The 14,921-nt window shown below is 59.0% G+C and overlaps 1 protein-coding gene across 1 annotated transcript in view; it reads right to left on the bottom strand.

Moving 5' to 3' along the window:
- Positions 1–226: 226 nt before the first annotated feature.
- The window catches only part of CLIP2 (CAP-Gly domain containing linker protein 2), a 52,560-nt gene continuing 37,865 nt past the window's right edge, over positions 227–14,921 (bottom strand). Inside the window, 10 exon segments of the mRNA XM_077777792.1 lie at positions 227–2,164; positions 3,054–3,116; positions 3,392–3,574; positions 5,008–5,167; positions 6,675–6,831; positions 7,645–7,728; positions 8,768–8,825; positions 10,865–11,130; positions 11,133–11,781; positions 13,472–13,576. Of these exon segments, the coding sequence (XP_077633918.1) occupies positions 2,153–2,164; positions 3,054–3,116; positions 3,392–3,574; positions 5,008–5,167; positions 6,675–6,831; positions 7,645–7,728; positions 8,768–8,825; positions 10,865–11,130; positions 11,133–11,781; positions 13,472–13,576 (1,737 nt within the window). The 3' untranslated portion in view covers positions 227–2,152.

Below are 14,921 nucleotides of genomic sequence, written 5' to 3'. Positions count from 1 at the left end.
ACCACCCTTCCCGCTGGCCTCTTGCTGGTGCTCAGCCCGTCCCTGCTGGGCTCCTGCTCTTTGGACAAGGCCAGGTCCAGTCTCCCGGACTTCTTAATGCCAGGCCCTCTGAGGCCCCCATCAGCCATTCACAACTGAGTAGGAATTAGTTGGCAGCTAACAGATCTGGTATCAACTCCTGGCACACGCTGGGGCGCCCACAGAGAGAAGCAGACAACGAAGGCCCTTAGACCTCAGTCACAAGCTTTATTGTCTCGAGCACAGACTCGCCACACTTCAACAATTCCACTTTGGGGAGGGCAGGGGTGCGGGAGGGCATGGGGATGGGGCACGGCTGAGCCCACACCGGATAGGCGGAGATGCTTGCACGCAAATGGCCTGTGTGCCACCTGCCAGACGCCTTGGGGGCTCAGCCCCCCCTGGTGTGGGCTTTTGGCTGTTAGTAGACTAGTCAGTGCCTCCTGTAGGCGGGGGGAGCTGCCAGATTTTGCTCGAAAGAGTAGTATTCGACTCTGGGTTAGGTCACTAAAGCATCGCTTCTAGACTGCTGTTAATGAAACCGCATGCGAGAGCTACTGGAAGCCAGTGGGGGATGGATGGGGGGCTGATGGGACGAACCGGCTGCCCCCCCTCCCCCAGGATGGGCTGCATCTGGGCAAGGATGGGAACCACACGCATCTGGGCCTGGGAGCACCCAAGGGCCACTGAGGTAGTCCCCAGGCCACAGTCTGCATACCCATCCTGGTGCATTTCGGGGCATCAGGCTGACCCCGTGAGCCTCCTGCAGGGGAGGACCCAGAATGAAAACTCCCCTTGAGCTGGGGGAGGTGGAGGCAGGTGCAAGGCAGTAGCCTGAGGGCCCTCCAGACGTAGAGGCTTTCTAAACTGGCTTTTCCCGCTACACAGGGGTCTGGAGTAGCTCCGCCGGACTCGAGGGGCACAGGGGAGAGGCAGTTAGATTTTTTTTCTCGTCGTCAACATCCCTCGGCTCTTTCCTTGGCTACAGGAGACAGGCTTACAAAGCTCTGGGCAGGTGCCTGGTAAGAAAGGGGGCTGTCGGTGCATGTGCGTGGCACACGCGCCCCTGCACGCTCCCCCATACGTGCCCGGGTGTGTATGTGCACGGCCAAGTTGCAGGAACGTCTGCGGCGCACGTGGGAGCGGGGCTGCCGGGCATGGGGCTCGGTCCTAGGAGTGTGAATGCGCATGCGTACGCGCGGTCCCTCTGTGCGTGTGCCAAGGGTCGGTGGCTGTATGAGCCTGCAGGGCACGGGCCCCGCTCTGGAATATCTCGTCAGCCCAGGAGACACGTTACTGACCAGTCAAAACGTGGAGCCCTGGCTCTGGGTACCCCTGCAGCCACCCTGCCCCCGCTCCAAGCCAGGTCCGTGGTGGGGAGGGGGAGGGGGCTTCCAAACTTTCCTAATACTGTGGCTCCTGGCCTTGGTGGCTACCCTCTGGCCAGCAGCTTGGAGCTGTGTATGTGAGACGGTGTTGGGGGGTCGGGGGAGAAGGACCTTGCCCCCCAACACCTTGAACCCGGGCCTCACCGGGCAGACCAGCTGACAGGCGGGTCTTGTACCACTGTTTGAAGGAGGCTCAGCATGTGGGGACAAGAAGCCGGGGGACTGGCTAGGCCTGGAAGTAGCTGAAGAAAAGGGGGTCCCCACCCGGCTCCTGAGGCCTGGCCTGCCTTCCTTGGTGCCCAGCTGGGCCCCCTCTGACCTTTTCCCGGGACAATGGCTCTCTGGGGTCTCAGGGGAACCCGGGAGAAGGAGGAGAAGAAAGGGAGGGCAGGGTCACGCCCGGGGTGCCAAGACGGTCCTCGGGGCAGCTTGAGAGGGGCCTGGCTGGATTGCCTCGGCCTCCCCAAACTCCAGAAACTGCCGGGGCGTCCCAGGAGTCCAGGCTGAAGGTCCTAGGGTCCAGGCCAGGACTGTACCGTGGCTATGGAAGGTGGTGCTTGAGGAAGCCTCCCGGTCCGGCAGGGGGTCGGGGTGGGGGACTGTCTGCTGCAGTGGGTACGTTACTGTTACAAACACTGTTCTTGTCTCTGAAGTGACAGTCCTGGCCCCTGCCTGGAGGGGGCGCTGCTGGGGCAGGCCGGAGGGGCTCTGCTGTGGACTCGGCTGCTCCACGGTGTCCCTCAGGGTCAGTGCTTCTCCTGGGGAGAGCAAGGCCTCAATCAGCAAGTGTCTCTCGGAACGCAGAGGGAGTGGCATGGGCTGTTTGAGAGCCCACTTGTGCCAAGTAGCGGGGACAGCACGTGCAAAGGCCCGGGGGCAGGAAAAGCCACTCTGCAGTGCCTAGGGTGTGATGAGACGGGAGGTAGGATGGGAGCAGCTTAGGGGAAGGGCCGAGAGCAGAGGCGTTTCACAAAGAGCATTGGGTGCCTGTGTGCACAGAAATGCAACCAACATGGCACAAAATAGACTGTGGAAAGGACACTTGTTGACTTCTGAGAGCGGGAACAGGGCGGCAGAGCGTCGCCCTGCTGGACCTCGGCTGGGAATGTGCACGTCAGGTGACTCGACTTTTTCTCCACTCTGCACACGTCCATCAGTCACCACCTATGTGCCCTGAGTATGGATTCTGAGGTCACAAATTTTATCGAGGAGATAGGTTTGCAAATAAGGAATCTGTGAGTAACAAGGACTGACAGGGCATGTACGTGTGCACACACACACACAGGAATGTTCAAGAAAGATATCACGTGGTCATTTCTGGGTAGGAGGGTTATGGGTGACTATCTTCTTTACCTATTTTGGATTTTTCCCTCCAAAGTTTCCCAATAGACATGTATGTAACCTTTATTATAAAAGTAAAAAAAAAAAAAAAACAAAAACGAAACAAAACCAGAGATACGATGATGGCCAAGCCAAGTCTGATGGCACTGGCCGCAGCCTGTGAGCCACCCGACTGTGTAGCCTCTGCCACGAATGCACCTTTGTGATTCTGGTGGCTTTTCGGGGGGTTTTGTCCAGAGAAGTCGGCCACGAAGGAAGGGCCGGGGCTGTGGCAGGAGGTCTCCCCCGGGCCAGGGCGCCCCTTACCTCTTGCTTGTGGGCCTTGTCTTGCTGGTGGATGCCGTTTGCAGATCCGGAATTGAGGCCCGCCTGTTAAGAGTCGACCGCATATACTGAGGCGCACCAGGCAGCAGTTCCTGGTTTGGCCACTAGGTGGCGAGGTCTTCCCCATAGGGCCCTCAGAGGCTCTCCAGAACAGGGGGATTCCAGGACATCAAGGAGGACCAAGGCTCTCGGGCAAGGCTGCATCCCCAGCTTGGTCTGAGCTCCCCAAGATCAAGCCATGTACCTTTGGGGCTGGGGCTCCCAGAGGACAGGGCCATGCTTCCCGAGGACAGTGCCCCATGGCTGGCCCCATGGCTCACCTGGGACTTGTCGGGGCCCCTCATGGCCTCCATGAGCTTCTCCACCTGCTGAGCCTGGTCCAGCGCGTCCCGCAGCGCGTCTTCTGTGCTCATGAGCTGGTGCTGCAGCCTCAGGAGCTCAGGAGCCGAGGACGGGTCAATGAGCGAGTAGCGCCTCTGGTCCGACAGGGACTTCTCTTTGTCCTGGAAGCAGAAGGGGCGGAGGGAGAGTGCGCGCGTGGCCGTGTGGGTGTGCGCATGCGCACACACGTGCTGGGGAGGGTGGCCCCTCCTCCAGGCTGGAAACTCTCCTGGCCCATTGGCCCTCTGGGTCAGGGCTTTGAGGGTCCCCAGTGAACTATGCTTTGTCCCCTGCCCTGAACTCCCAGGCTGTCGGATGCATCACATTCACCAAGACCTGAATTGCAGAGCCCCCTCCCTTCTAGTGGCCCCCACTTCCCCCACCACGTCCACTGTCTTCATGTGTGGGTCCCTTCCCTTCACCCCCAGACCCACAGCATCATCACCTCTTACCCTCCTCCCCTCCCCCAACAGGACATTTGTCATGTTCACCTCCCAAGTCTTTCACAACCGACACCTGCCCACCTCCTTGCTCCCACACAAACTGCCCCTGGGCCGCGTGCTTCCAGATCCTTCTGCTCCACCCTGATTCTCCGCCTAGAACTCCCTCACTCTGGGGGTCTTCTGGCCACGGAGCCCTTCCCTAGTTCTCCCGTGGCACGGGCGACAGCTCAGGGAGACACAGGAGAGGCTGCCCCGCGGGAAGGGGAACTTCCCACATTCATGTGAACTAGACCCTCCTGTTCCCCACCGAGAGGAGCCAAAACAGCACTGCCCCCTCCTGGAGGCTCAGGGAAAGTCTCAGAGAATCACAACTTTGAAGTCTGTGCCCCAGGGCCTTGTCTGGTCCGGAGTTATGCCCAGACTCACAGAGCCACAAGGCCCGCAAAGGACCCTGAAATCTTGCCTGCTGGCTAGACCCGCCAGGATTGGAGGGGGGAGTGTGAGTGACCTTACCCCTTGGCCCTACGGGCCCCCACAGCTGTGGGCGGGTCCTGTTCCTCCCTCCTGCCCTTGAGGCCTTCCTTCCTCTGTCTCCTCCAATGGCCAAACCCACGCGGCTGAGTGGGAGGGCAGTGAGGGGCTTCCGGGCAACTTCCCATGACAGCAGCCTGTCTTCCCAGACAGGATCCTGTCCACACCCTGGAACTGACTGGGCCCAGCAACTAGGGTTAGAAGGTGCTTCGATGTACTCACCTATCTCCCTCCTTAGACCAATGCGTGAATCCCCACTGCAGAACCCTGAGCAAGGAGCTAGTTTCTGGCTTAATTCCTTCCCTGGACAGGGAGCTCACTCTGCATCGTCCATCGTAGTTCTGGACAAGCTCAAGTTCTCCAGAAGTCTTCCCGTGCCCTGAGTCACCCAGACGACCACACGGCCGCCCACGATGTCTGCAAATGGGTCGCCCCTGGCCCTTCCACCAGCTACGTCGCTGACCTTGTCTGCGATTCTAGGGCACTTCGAACCCTCCCTGGGACTTGGCCCTAGGAGGCTGCCAGTTGCCACGGCCCCCCCTGCCATGCCCCTACCCCCGGGCCATCCCGTGGTCACACACCAGCCCAGTCAGCTTCTCTCGCAGGCCCCGGATGTCATCCTTGAGTTTCTGCTCCTTGATCCGCCACTCAGCCTTGTGCACCTCGCGGCTCAGGTCCCTCTCGGGCCCCGGCGAGTGGCGGTTGGCCTCCAGCAGCAGCACTCGAAGTTCGTTCAGGCTCCTGGTGGGGGCCGGTGGGGGGCACAGAAAAGCTAGTGAGGCCTGGCCCTCTGTCCCCACGGTTGGAAGATTTGCCGGGTGCCCACCGGCACTCTGACAGGGACACCCTGATGGGCCACCCTGACAGGGACAGGGCACCCACCTGTGCTGGGAGGCACCGCAGTGGAAACATGAAGCATGAAACCAAGGGGCCAGATTTGGGGATGGGATGGTCAAGAGCACTGGGACTTTTCTAGAACGTTTTTCAAGTTTAAAAAAAGAGAGAACAGGGACGCCTGGGTGGCTCACTTGCTTAAGCGTCTGACTCTTGATTTTGACTCAGGTCATGATCTCATGGTTTGTGGGCTCGAGCCCCACGTCTGGCTCTGTGCTGACAGCACGGAGCCTGCTTGGGATTCTCTCTCCCTCTCACCCTGCCCCTTTCCTGCTCATATACACACATGTACTCTCTCTCTAAATAAATATATAAACTTAAAATAAAGAGAGAACAGAATGTTTAATTAAAAAATAAAACAAGGGATGCCTGCGTGGCTCAATTGGTTAAGTGCCCGACTTCGGCTCAGGTCATGATCTCACGGTTCATGGGTTCGAGCCCTGTGTTGGGCTGTGTGCTGACAGCTCAGAGCCTGGAGCCTGCTATAGATCCTGTGTCTCCCTCTCAAACATAAATAAAACATTAAAAAAAAATTAAAAAACAAACAAAACATTCATTGAAGAGAGCTCACGTAAGACATTCTATTTGTTTTTTACTTTTTAAGATTTTATATTTTTTAATTATTATTTTTAATTTTTTAATCTTTATTTTTGAGACAGAGAAAGATAGAGAGAGACAGAGCATGAGTGGGGGAAAGGCAGAGAGAGAGGGAGACACAGAATCTAAAGCAGGCTCCAGGCTCTGAGCTGTCAGCACAGAGCCCGATGTGGGACTTGAACTCACGAACTGTGAGATCATGCGCTGAAGTTGGATGCTTAACCGACTGAGCCACCCAGGTGCCCCCTGCTTGTGACAATTTTTTAAAGTTTATTTATTTTAAGAGACACAGAGACAGCACAAGTGGGGGAAGGGCAGAGAGAGAAGGGGAGAGAGAGAGAGAATCCCAAGCAGGCTCCATGCTGCCAGCGTAGAGATTGCCATGGGGCTCGAACTCACGACCGTGAGATCATGACCTGAGCCGAAACCAAGAGTCAGATGTTTAATCTCCCCAGGAGCCCCAGCTTGTGATAATTTTTAAACAGATTAAGAAATGCTTCCAAGTTTCTGTTTTCACTGCTAATATGGCAAATATAAACTAAATTAGCAGACGCTGTTTAGGAACTCTCTTCACTGTTAAGTGTTTAAAGGGGTCCCGGAGGCCAAGGAGTTTGGGAACCACTAATCTTTCCTACAGGCTCTGCCCGGAGATCCGTGTTGAGGATTCTGCGGCTTCAGCTGAGCTTAGTGGAGGACTAGGCAGCCACTGCCCCACCCGCCCCACCCCTGCCCTGCCTCTGTCGGTGGGATGCCTCACCGCTCCTTCCTGAGCAGCTCCTGGCTGATGAGGACCAGCTGGCCTGAGGCGTCGTGGGTCTTGCGGGACACAGCGTCCAGCTCGGCCTCCAGGCGCCGCTTCTCCTTCTGGAGGGTGTCCACCTTCTTCTCTCCCGCCTTGCACTTGGCCTCCAGTGCTGAGGGTCAGCCGGCAGGGAGAGCAGAGAGAGGGGCAGGGTGGCCGTGGGAACGTGTCCCGCCTGGGGTCGTGTGGGGGAGGGGGGGTGACGGCCCGGGCGGGGAGCCGGCTCTGCCCAGCCGGCCGGGCGGGTCTCCCTCGTCCCGCACAGCCAGGCAGCGAGGGCCACACAGAGCAGGCCGCAGCCCCAAGCACGGCGGCGCAGGCACCTGGGGGGCTGGGGCAGCGGTCCCCCTTCCTGGGCATTTACACCGCGTCCCGGACGCAGGAGTGCAAAGCTGTCACCTAAGCCTCGGAGGGCTTTGAGGTCAACTGACCTTTGCCAGGACCAGTTGGGCCACGTGAGCATTCTGGGACCTGGACAGAAGTGGGGGTGGGAACCATTTCCCCGGAGGGGGGACAGTTCACGGAATGACAAATCCCAGACCCCGGCCCCGCCCCCGGCTCCCCCTCGGTCCTCGTGTCGTCTGTGTGCGGCCGGCATCCTTTCCCCCGGAATCTGAGATGCTGGCATTTCATCTAGAAAGGCCCTGGGGGGCGGCGGCTACGCTGTAGCTTTGGGACCGGCCTATGAAAAGGCCCTCAAGGCCGGAGAGAAACCTGGGGAGTTACAGACAGCGACTCTCGGGAAGAAGGGGGCCGGGTCCTTGCTTATCTTACGGACAATGTGGGGCTACACCCGCCCACTCACCACTGCTCAGGTGCAAGTGTGGGGGGACTGGGCTACGGTGCCTCCTCGCCCGGTCCGTGGCCGACCGGCTGAAGCCCCGGTGAGAGCCCCCCGTGTCTGCCCTGCGGGAAGGAGACTTACCACTTACTTGGGCCCTGAGCATCTCGGTCTGCGACAGCAAGGCTGCTACCTCTTTGTCCCTCTTGTTCAGCTTGTCCTGAAGGCCTGGGGAGAAGGAAGAGACAAGGGGCCATCAGTGCGCCAGGTGCAGTGGGTGACGGGGAGGCCTTCCTGCACGAACCGTAGAACGAGGCCACATTCACCCTGCAGGGCCCGGGTGCTTCCCCACAGCGGCCCTCTCTCCGGGTGACCCGCTCTGATAAGAGACTCCCACACTGTGCGGTCTTGGGCCGCTTAACTCTCGGAGCCTCAGTTTCCTTGAGTGGAAAACTGGGATACTGGTACCCAAGGCACTCAGCCATGTGCGTTCAAATACGGGATAGCCTCAGAGCGGTGCTAAAAATCACTCTATGGAAAATGCAAGAAACATTACATTTCTGTACGTTACTTTATAAATGAAACACCAATAAAATACCAATCTGGTTTTAGTNACCGCGAGATCATAACCTAAGCGAAAGTCGGACGCTTAACCAACTAAGCCACCCAGGCGCCCCTAGCCGATTCTATTTTTAAGTTTATTCATTTTGAGAGTGAGCAAGAGAGAGCACGCACAGGTGCTCACACACACGAGCGGGGAAGGGGCAGAATGAGGAGACAAGAGAATCCCAAGCAGGCTCCGCGCGGTCAGCACAGAGCTTGGCGTGGGGCTTTATGTCACGAACCATGAGATCGTGACCTGAGCTGAAACCAAGACTCAGACGCTTAACCGACCAAGCCCTCCAGGCGCCGCTCCAAGATGCATCGTTAAATGGAAAGGAGAAAGGGCCGAACAGTGGGGAGGTTCCATCTGCTGCCTACAGGTTTGGATGTGCATAAACGTGTCTGCAAAGTAAACCTAAGCCGGCCAACGCGGTGCCTTCAGGGGGAGAACTCAGTGTCCTTTGCGGGACACTACCCTTTGGGCCATTTGAGGCTTACACCGATTTCAGAAATAAAGTGAAAACTCAAGGAGTCACAAGGCGGCTTTAGCACAATGCCTGGCACTTAATAACCTGACTCATCGCCTCTCACCTGGCGAGCAGCAGGTGCGCAGCCCGTGGGAAACCAAAAGCCCAGGGTCCCACCCAGCCCAGCGGCCACTCACCCTCCACAGTCTCCTTCATCCTGACCTTCTCCTCTGAAATGTCGTTGGACTCGATCATCTGAAAGAAGAGCCTGGTAAGGGGGACGCACGGCCCCTGCCCCTGCTGGCCCGCCTCACCCCTGTACAGGGTGGCTCTCGGGGACTTGGTACAGTGGCAAGAAGCAGAGATGTTCTCGATCCTGCCTCCCTGACCACCCAGAACCCCCACCTGCCCCCAGCGCCCCTGAAGGCTGTTTGTATAGCTTCCATGGGAATGCCTCCCACCCCTTCCTTTGTTGAAAACATCTATTATATCAAACAGATGTCTCCCTCCCTGGGATGCCCACTGAGATTAGTCCCAGAAAATCTGTTTCCATCATCATCCAGAGGCAAAATCCCAGCCTTGGATTCCATCCATAAGAGAAGCATCAGGTGGCCCGGGGCAGCTTCAATAAATGCTACTACTTTTTAATAATAAGCCCAAAAGGCAAAGAAGAAATGATCAATTGAGAAAAAAAGAAAAAAAATCTGAATGGGCAACATTAACAGACTCCCCACGGCTTCTTGGGAAAAAGTTTTCAGCCTCCTGCCTGAGTGGGCCATCCTCTGGGCCTGTGGTTTGCCAGTCTAAAGCTGCGGATTGGGGCAGCCCCGAGCTGAGCAGGCAGTCACCTCCACCAACCTGCCGCTCATACTTCTGCTCATACATCCCGAGCCCCCTTTTTTAAGCCTCAGCTGGTTGTCTCTACACTGAAATCCCTGCATCTGGGAGTCACGTGGGTCCCAGCCAAGGCCCCATGTGTGTGGAATCGAGAGACGGGGGCTTCCTGAGGTCACCGCCCACTCCTCAGCCTAAGATCTGTGACTGGAGGTACAGGGGGGCTGTCCTCTGGAACCACAGCAATCCAAAACCTCCTCTGCTAAGGGAGTCCAGGTCCTGGGGTCCCAGGCCTGGCTGCCCCTGCTCTGAGAAGACACTGAGGCCATTTGCACACAGGCTACTCTGACTCTGCCCAGGGTCCTGGGGCCGCACTTGCTAAAAAAATCGTCCCTCCCCGAGAGAAGGGGGGCAGAAAGGCTGCCACCCTGGGAGGGCAAGCCATGATGCAGGCAGTGCTCCCTTTAGAAAAAGGTATCTTGTTCCTTGAAACTTTCAAACACTTCCTTGATGCTGGGATGCGAACTTAATGCCCAAGGGGAATCAGGAGCTCACGAAGGCCCAGGGCCCGTATAAAGGAAATGCTCATGCTGCTAGCGGTCCTTCAACGTAGGGTTTGACTTCTGTCATCCCAGCAGTGGGGCTGGACTTGACCTCTGCCTCTGGTGGGCAGGAAACCCCGGGAGAGCTTCTGTCTCAGCCTCGGTTTGCTCATCTGTGAAACAGAGCCGACACTGACCTTGCAAGAGCTAAGGTGAGACTGGGCAATGTCAGTCCCGATTTGGTGCCCAGAGCCACTCAAAAGGCCCTTCCTGGCTGGAGTGGATACAGCCTGCGCTACCCCGGCCCTCGGCCTCCCCAGCATGCTGAGCTGAAGACGTGCTAGGCGTCTCAAGGCCTTGGAGGTCTGGAGCAGAAGTGATGCCGGTAGCGGCAGCCTCTCTGAGGCTACGCCCTTCTACCTTGCAGCGCCCACTCTGGAACCCCCCCGCTGTGGGTGCTGGACAGCCTGCTCAGGCTCATGAGGGCTGGTGAGAGGGTCGGTGCTCGGGGTGGAGATGGGACACCCTTTGGGGACTGGCAGAGCTCGCCCTACACGCCGCACGAGCCCCACAGACCTCCTGCTGGTGCCTGGGGGAGGCCCGGGAGCCTGCATTGGAGGACGCGTCTGGGAGAACCAGGGGCCTGCCTGGGGATCGGGAGGGGCCCTGTGCTCTGTGCCCAGGTACACAGCCCTCCTCAGGCCTGGGCTGTGGGGACCCAGCCAGGCCAGCTCTGGCCACCTCGGGTCCCCACGGCCACCCTGCGCTACGGACGGAGCCATGCAGGGGGCGTGCCCTCTGTTCTCGCCTGGACCTGGCTGGGAAGAAGGGGTCGGCCAACAGCGGGGGGGGGGGGCACCCCATGCCCATGGGCCCCATCCCTGCCCCCGAAGCCCGGCAGAAGAGGCGGCCGCCTACATTGCTATGCTGGGATGAACGCAAGGCCTCGACAGCCTGCAGTCTGTTTTCGGCGACCAGAAGCCTCTCCCGCAGCCTCTCAGCCTCCTGCTTGCTCTGGGCTTCCGACCGCTGGAGCAGCTCGTGGTCCAGCATCTTCTTCTCGGCCAGGGAGATCTGCTCCTTGAGGAACTCGATGGCCTGCGCTTGGCCCCGGTACTCCACGTCCAGCTTCTCCAGCTCGTGCAGCCGCAGCTCGGCGTCCCGGCGCTGGTCCTGGGCCTNTGCACCTCCAGCTGGCCCAGCCAGTGCTGCCGCAGCCCCGCCAGCTCCTCCTGGGCCTCCCACAGCTTCTGCCGCAGCCCCTCCTTCTCCTTGACGTGCATGGCGGTCTCGATGTCGTGCTTGGCTCGCAGGTTGCCCAGCTCCAGCTGATGCTCCAGCTGGTGCTCCAGCTGGCCTTCCATCACGGCCTTCAGCTCCCCGAGCTCCTTCTGCTGGGCCCCCGGGGCCGAGTTCAGCGTGGCCTTGAGGTCCTCCAGGGACTTCTGGTGGTCCGAGGCCAGCGAGTCCAGCTTGGACTTCCAGTTGTCCATGAGCCCCATGTTCTCGCTGGTGGCCTGCTGCACCTTGGCCTTGAGGTCCACCACCTCCTGCGCGTACTTCTCGTTGGCTGCCCGGAGCTTCTCCACCTCCGCCTGGTAGGCCCGCAGGGCCTTCTCGTATTTGTCCCGCAACATGCTGCTCTCCCTCGGGTGCTCCTTGCTGGCCGACAGCAGCCGCTCCCGCAGCCGCAGGGTCTCGGCGGCCTCGGGGTGGTCGGCGGGCGGCGGGCCCGAGTGCAGCAGGCAGTGCTGTAGCTCCTCGATCTCGCCGCGCCGAAGGCTCAGCTCCTCCTCCAGCTGCAGCACGCGCGACTTCTCAGCCACTGTGGTCAGCTACCCGGGAGAGAGGGAGACAGAGGTCAGTGGGCTGGCGGGCGGGGCGGACCCCAGCCCCGTGGGGGACGTTTGTGGAAGGGAAGGGCACCCACCCCCGCCTGGGTGCCCCCCAGCCTCCAGGAAGACTCCCTGGGCTTGCGGTCCAGTGATTCGGAGACTGGACTGTCCCTGCCGCCCTCGGTGGCTTGGGACAAATCAGTGGTTAAAAGAAACCACTCATTTGAGGTTCTGGCTTTCTTCAAGAGGGAATTTTGCATTATGTGGCTCTAGGAGGGTCCCCCAACCAGACAGGGTCGATTCACAGAGGGGCTGGCCAGAGACGGGTCTGGTTTAATGCCTGAGGCAGGACAAAATTAACGCTCCCAGACCCACCTCCTGATGGAAACCTGAGATCAGAGGCTCCATCCTCCAAAAATGCCACGTGGATCATGACAATGGTCGTGGACTTGGAAACGATACATTGGCATGTTTTAAACCTTTTGCTAACTGAAAAAAAATTGCTTCTGAGGGCGACCTTTAGTTCAATAAAATCTGTTTTTATTTTTAGGACCAGGTTGAATCCTAGATCAAGGTGCCGCAGCATGGAGGACTCCAGCCTGCCCACCACGGCTGGGTGGGGGTTTCTGCAAGCAGCCTCTCAGCACACACGTGTGCCTGCACGTACGGACGCCCAACAACGGCCAGGGTGCGCAAAGGGACCCCGTGTGTCCTCAGACCCCCTCCCCCAACACGCACACACTCGTGTGCTGAGGCCGACCTGCAGAAACTGACCATGGCTCACCCCGCGGCCCACCCTGCTCAGATGCTTTGAGCGGATCACTGCTAGCTGGCTATTTAGTTCTGCTGCCAGAACCACGCTGGGCTGGGCTGGGCCCAGAACCTGGACCTGGGACTTGGCAGGCCCTCCCCCCACCCTAGCAAAGATTTCCCTGGTTCACTGTATCTCAACAGCCCCTCCGTGGGTCTGACGCAGAACCTCAGGCCCTAGGGACACTCCCACTCCCCAAGAGCCCCAGGTCCTTCTGGCTGGCCCCTCCTGCCACCACAATTAAGATCCCCTAGGGGGCGCCTGGGTGGCTCTGTTGGTTAAGCAGTTAAGCATCCAATGCCTCAGGTCATGATCAAGGTTCGTGAGTATGAGCCCTGTGTGGGGCTCACTGCTGTCAGCACAGAGCCTGCTTCGGATCCTCTCTCTCCCTCTCAAAAATAAGTAAATGTTAAAAAAAAAAAAAAAAAGACCCCCTAGGCTAGAGAAACTTGGATCTGCAGCCCCCTGACCTCCTGCCTTCCTCCCCAGCTCGGGGAGAAGGGAGGCATGGATAGATTCTCACCGTACCTGTCCGTATAAGGGGCAGGACGCTCCCAAGAGGCACCCCCTTTCTGAACATGACAAAGCCTTGTGGTGGCAGTGCCTGGGGAGGGAGGGGTCTCACAGGACAGTCGCAGCCTGTGGGACCCTGAGCTGGGGCACAAAGTCCCGGAGAGTCAAGGGCCCCCTCCTTCCCAGCAGGCGTCACGTGGCAATGGGGTGGAAGCGTCCCTAAGCCTCGGCTTCCCTCCTAGAAGGGGTTCAAAAGGCAAAACAACAACGAGGAAAGCAGCCAAAGACAGAGGAAAAACCAAAACAGAGAAGCCGAAGGAGGTGTGACGGGGCGGAGGCGCTGGCGGGGCCGGCGGGCGGCGTTACCCTGTTGTCGGCCAATTCCCGGAGCAGCCGCTCGGCCTGCGCCTTCTCCAGTAGCAGGCTCTGCTCCAGCTCCCCAATGCGCGCGTGCTCCAGCTGCGTCTGGGTCTGGTCCGCCCCGGGCAGGCGGGGAGGCGGGGAGGCGGGCCAGGGGAGAGGAGTACAGGGCAGAGGAAGCCGGAGGAAGAGGGAGAGACAGAGAGAGAGAGAGAGAGAGAGAGAGAGGCGGCGTCATCTTCCGTGAACAAGACAGGAGAGCAAGTCACGGANCCACAACCTCGCCGGAGCCACCCCGCCCTGGAGAGGGTGGGCGAGAGGGCACCCGGCCCCTGCTGGCCTCCCCAGGTGGTCAGTCCTTCCCCCTGCGGCTCTGGGGACAGGCCCCAGCCTCCTCGCGCTCCCCTTGGGGCTCCTGCTCATTTTAGGCACAGGATCCTACACACAGGAGGCCCTGGTCAGGACGGATGGGTCAGCAAGTAAACCCAGGACTCCTGGTCCCCAGGGCCTAAACTGAAATTGCAAGAACCAATCCAACGGGAAGGTTTTAAAACCCCCCACCCCCACCCCGCTGTGAGGTTCTGCTTCCAGCTGCCCTGACCGAGCGCAGAGGGTCAATGCCCACCCCCGGGGCCCCCTGCAGAGGAGGCCTGGTCTCCCAAAAGCACAAGAATGCTTTTGTCCTAGCTTCACGCACCAAGAAAGCCCAATGTGCTCAGGGCACCCAGCCTGGCATTTGGGTTTCCTGTCACAGATTGGCAGGGGTGGCCAGGGACCGGGGGTGCCGGCTCCAGGGCCCCCGGGACAATGTGGAGACCAAGTTCATCACAGGGAGGAGCCAGAGAGTCCTCCTCTGCCTCTAGCATCCAGGAGAAGCAGTTTAAGGCAAATCTGCGTGGCTGTTCTGACGAGGGGGGGCTTAGGCACACGGCACGTCCGTGTAGAAACGAGGACACATACCCGTTACTAGCAAGGGTGACACGGACAGTGTAAACCCATCTGAGAAACACTCCTGCAATTCATACTGAGCTAGGGAAAGGTTTATGCCCTCTGGCCTGTGATCTTATCTCTACGACAGAGTAAAGAGGTTCTCTGTCTCTCAAAGAGGGCAGCATCCCACAGCACTAACAAGCAACCACGCTCAGTCTCTGACAGAAAATTACAGGCTGGTAACGGTGTCTGCGGGGCCTCATCCTCACCCTCCCCTCCCACAGAGGGTGGGCACCGCGGCTCTGCCCAGGACCCACGCTAGGTGGCGCACGACTGGTGACTCTAAGGGAGAGAAAGAGCCCCCAGCTCAATTTCAAGGCAGCTTTATTTGGTGCTCCCAAAAGGACTCCCCATCCCCCACCCACCCCGTCAACCACTTTCCCAACTTCTAGACTCCTGGCCTGTGGGTTGGGGTCTCCATGGGCACACAAAGGAATCCAGTGTTAATTGCTTCAGATGCTTGTTT

Source organism: Crocuta crocuta, unplaced genomic scaffold (assembly GCF_008692635.1).
Source record: "Crocuta crocuta isolate KB4526 unplaced genomic scaffold, BGI_CrCroc_1.0 scaffold217, whole genome shotgun sequence".
NCBI classification, from domain to species: domain Eukaryota; kingdom Metazoa; phylum Chordata; class Mammalia; order Carnivora; family Hyaenidae; genus Crocuta; species Crocuta crocuta.
This window is presented reverse-complemented; position numbering and strand designations above follow the sequence as displayed.